This window comes from Oppia nitens, unplaced genomic scaffold, assembly GCF_028296485.1.
Source record: "Oppia nitens isolate AA-2021 unplaced genomic scaffold, nextdenovo-longstitch-racon4-pilon3 scaffold2_pilon_pilon_pilon, whole genome shotgun sequence".
Lineage (NCBI taxonomy): Eukaryota > Metazoa > Arthropoda > Arachnida > Sarcoptiformes > Oppiidae > Oppia > Oppia nitens.
In genome coordinates, this window is record NW_026533210.1 from 6,658,371 (window position 1) to 6,662,066 (window position 3,696).

The 3,696-nt window shown below is 19.5% G+C and overlaps 1 protein-coding gene across 1 annotated transcript; it reads left to right on the forward strand.

Annotated features, from left to right (window-relative positions):
• Positions 1-3,029: 3,029 nt before the first annotated feature.
• LOC128955934 (6-pyruvoyl tetrahydrobiopterin synthase-like) lies at positions 3,030-3,479 on the forward strand. The gene has a single exon (XM_054301614.1). The coding sequence runs from the start codon at positions 3,030-3,032 to the stop codon at positions 3,477-3,479; it is 450 nt and encodes a 149-aa protein (XP_054157589.1).
• The last annotated feature ends 217 nt before the right edge of the window (positions 3,480-3,696 follow it).

Sequence of the window (3,696 nt, forward strand, 5' to 3'; positions counted from 1 at the left end):
TTCAATCAATATTTAAAAAAAATTATTATTAAAATATAAAAAATACATTAATTTAAAGCCGAAAGCATAATAAATATAACAGAAATTTTTATTTAAAGTATAAAATAATTAATAGTTTTAAAAATGCGTTTTGATAAAATTACTTAAATATTAATAATTAAATAAATATATAATAGTATTAAATAAGTGACATTAAATTAATCATACATAGACTACATATATAAATATATTCATAATAATGAAGTGAATTCATTGGAAATAAATTATAACAATAGAAACCAATTGTTTTACCCGACAATCGCTCCATAAATATAAGTAATTTTAGGCGCATTTTCAATGATATTGTCGGATGTTTTGCTAAATAGCTGTGCATTAGTTTTAATGGTAAATGTGCTGATTTACTGACCCAAGTGCTCATTATATTAAGCATTTGAATAAAAGTAACGGCAAATAATACTAGAAATAAACAAAATAATTTACCAAATAATAAAAAATCTGAGCGAAATGTACCATAAATTACTATCAATATACCGGGGGTTACAATATAATAGATTATAAATATTATATTTTTGAGTAAATAATTGACATTACGGACCATTTTAGTGCATTTTTTATGTATATTAATTAATACAAATAAATCTTTCGGATAAACTAAATGCCATTTGTTTGAATGATTAATACAATAATTAATTTCAATATTTAATTCTTTAAATTTAAATTTGAAAAAATCCGAAATACAGAACCATATCCCACATCCAACAAAAACAGTGGCAAATATTTTCAATAAACTTAAAACAAAAATTATTAATGAAACTATAAATTTAATGATCCACCAAAATGTTGTGGTATCAAAATCTGTTAATAAAGCTATACAATAGACATATAATATCATTAACATTGTATTAAATGTTGTTAAATAAATTAGTGATGATATTAATTTGATTACAATGTTTAGCCTAAATGAATACTTTCTCAATACATCTCTTTTTAATGTTAATCCAAATGTTTGATACTTTAATTGATTTATATATACATACGTATAAACAATATGTTTATATTCCTGATAGTAATCGGAACTATTAATACAAAATACAGCAAAAATAAATACAATGAATGGTATTGAAGACAGAATTGAATTTCCAATTTTATAGAGTGGATCACCAAATAAGTCACGAATCCATAACTTTAGAAAAAATAATTAATAATTTTATCACTAATTCATTGAAGTGTTATATTAGTTTTATAAAGATTATAATATTTTTTTAAAGATTGTAGTCAATATTTAAAATAAATTTAATTATTTTATAATAATTTTATCATATAAAATAAACTATATTAATCAAATAGTCATATTCTATTGAAATTATGTAATTTAATATTAATTAAATTACTTTCTATTATCAAAATAAGAGTTCAATATTTATTGTATATAATAAAAATTATTATAATATTTAATATATTTTTTATCTTGTATTTTTGAAAATTGCTTTATTTCTTTTTATAATCTATATGTTAAAATTTAAATTTTATAAAAATGATTTACTATTATATTGTATTTGATACAAGCTCATTTTTCTGATATTGATCAAATATATAAATAACTTAATTATTATAGTATTACATTATTATATTAAAGTTAAGAAAAATCCTTACTCTTTATTAATCTAAATTAACACATTTGTGTAATGTGTTATCATATAACATTTAATCTTGAATTTTATCAAAAATTATTTATTATATTAAATTTAAATTAATTATTTTTAAAATTATAGTATTACCTGATTAACCAAAGTTGTTGCTAAAAGTCTGAAACCATTTAATAATAATATAATTTGTGAAATGAATGCTAATATTAATCTTCTTTTAGTGATTTGTCTCAATAAACATCTTTTGAAGTCCTTTGATATAATAATATAATACCGATTACTAATAGATTCAAGTAATTCAATTGACTGATGCAACTCATCATTAATTTTCTTTAATCTTGTCATTTGAAACAATTAATCCAATTATCAAATTCTGTATTTTAATTATTTTAAATATAAATATATATTATTCTATAAATTATTTTAGTAAATTTTTTTCAAAATATGAATTATTTAAAACAGTATGTTTATGATGTTATTAAATTATGAAAATTTTTATAAATAACTATAATTATAAATTTACGTGCATTTAATATAATTATTGACTATTTTAGTAATGTATCAAAAAATTAATCATTGAATTATTTGATAAAATTATGCCTATATTGTTATGTATTATATATCTTTGTAATTAATAGAAAAATAATAAAATTGCATTTAATAGTGAATTTATGTAAATATAATAATATTAATTTTCATTAGAAAATAATCAATAATTAATTTTTTATATGTGTTAAAGTGTTACAATTTTGTTTACAATTTTTAATAACTATTTTGTTTTTTTAAATAACTAATATAACAATTATTTGATACAATTTAAATTATTAATAATCAATTTATTACATTTGTAGCCAACATTTTATGGAAAGTTTAATCATTAACCCAATTCACTATATCCTCACATTGTTAACTAAAATCTTAAATTACAAAAAATTAGATTTATCTAGTTCAATTTTATTATATGATTTTTAATAAAATCCTAGTATCACTAATTTTGTTTATAATAGTTTAAACTTTAAAACACATTTATTTATTAACTTTTTATTTTGTTTATTACAATTATAAATTTTAAAAATATTTTGTTGTTGTTAATAAAAATGACTATTATTATTATTATTAGACAAATAATTTATAAAAATTACATAGCATTTAATGACAGCAAATCATATTATGTTTAATATAAATATAGAATATTTACATTTACATTTTTAAAAAATACTATTATTTTTTTAAAAATTTTATTAGTGTAATAAATGCAAGTGCATAAGTACACTATTATAACTTATAATTTAATTGAAGTAATCTTATATTATTTTTACTTAATATTTATAATTAAATAATACTAATAAATAGCTAATAAAATACATTAAATAACAGGAAGTTATGTCTGTGTCGACTACAAAACCAATACAACCCGTGGTATACCTAACCCGTATCGAGTCATTTAGTACAGCACATCGTATGAATAGTCCACTACTGGATCAACAAACAAATAGTGAAACATTTGGAAAATGTAATGCAATTCATGGACACAATTATAAGGTAGAGTTGACTGTCAAGGGAACAGTAGATCCGATTACTGGGTTTCTGGTAGACATTGCAGTTCTCAAGCAAATCATTGACGAAACTATTATACAACCGATTGATCATAACTTTATCGATACAGATGTACCATATTTTTGGGATAATAATCTCGTTTCGACGGCTGAAAACATTGTCGTCTATATATGGATAGAGGTTTCCAAAAGATTGCCTACAAATGTTGAGTTACATACAATCAAATTGTATGAAACTGGCAAAAATGTGGCCACATTTTTGGGCGAATTTCTATAAAAAAATTTCAATATATATATAATTAAATTGAATAAAATCTGTAATAAAATTTTAATTTTTATATTTGGCAAAAAATAATTTATTACTATCAAGCTATAAGCTATAAATAGCTACAGCTACTGATTATTCAAATTTTATTTTTATATAATATAAAAAACACCGATAAATATGTATTGAAAAATATAATTAAAAATACTTAGTAATAGAATTGATTTTA

Excerpts from the sequence above, each read along its gene's own strand:
- LOC128955934 (XM_054301614.1), top strand. The coding sequence starts at position 3,030 with ATGTCTGTGTCGACTACAAAACCAATACAACCCGTGGTATACCTAACC.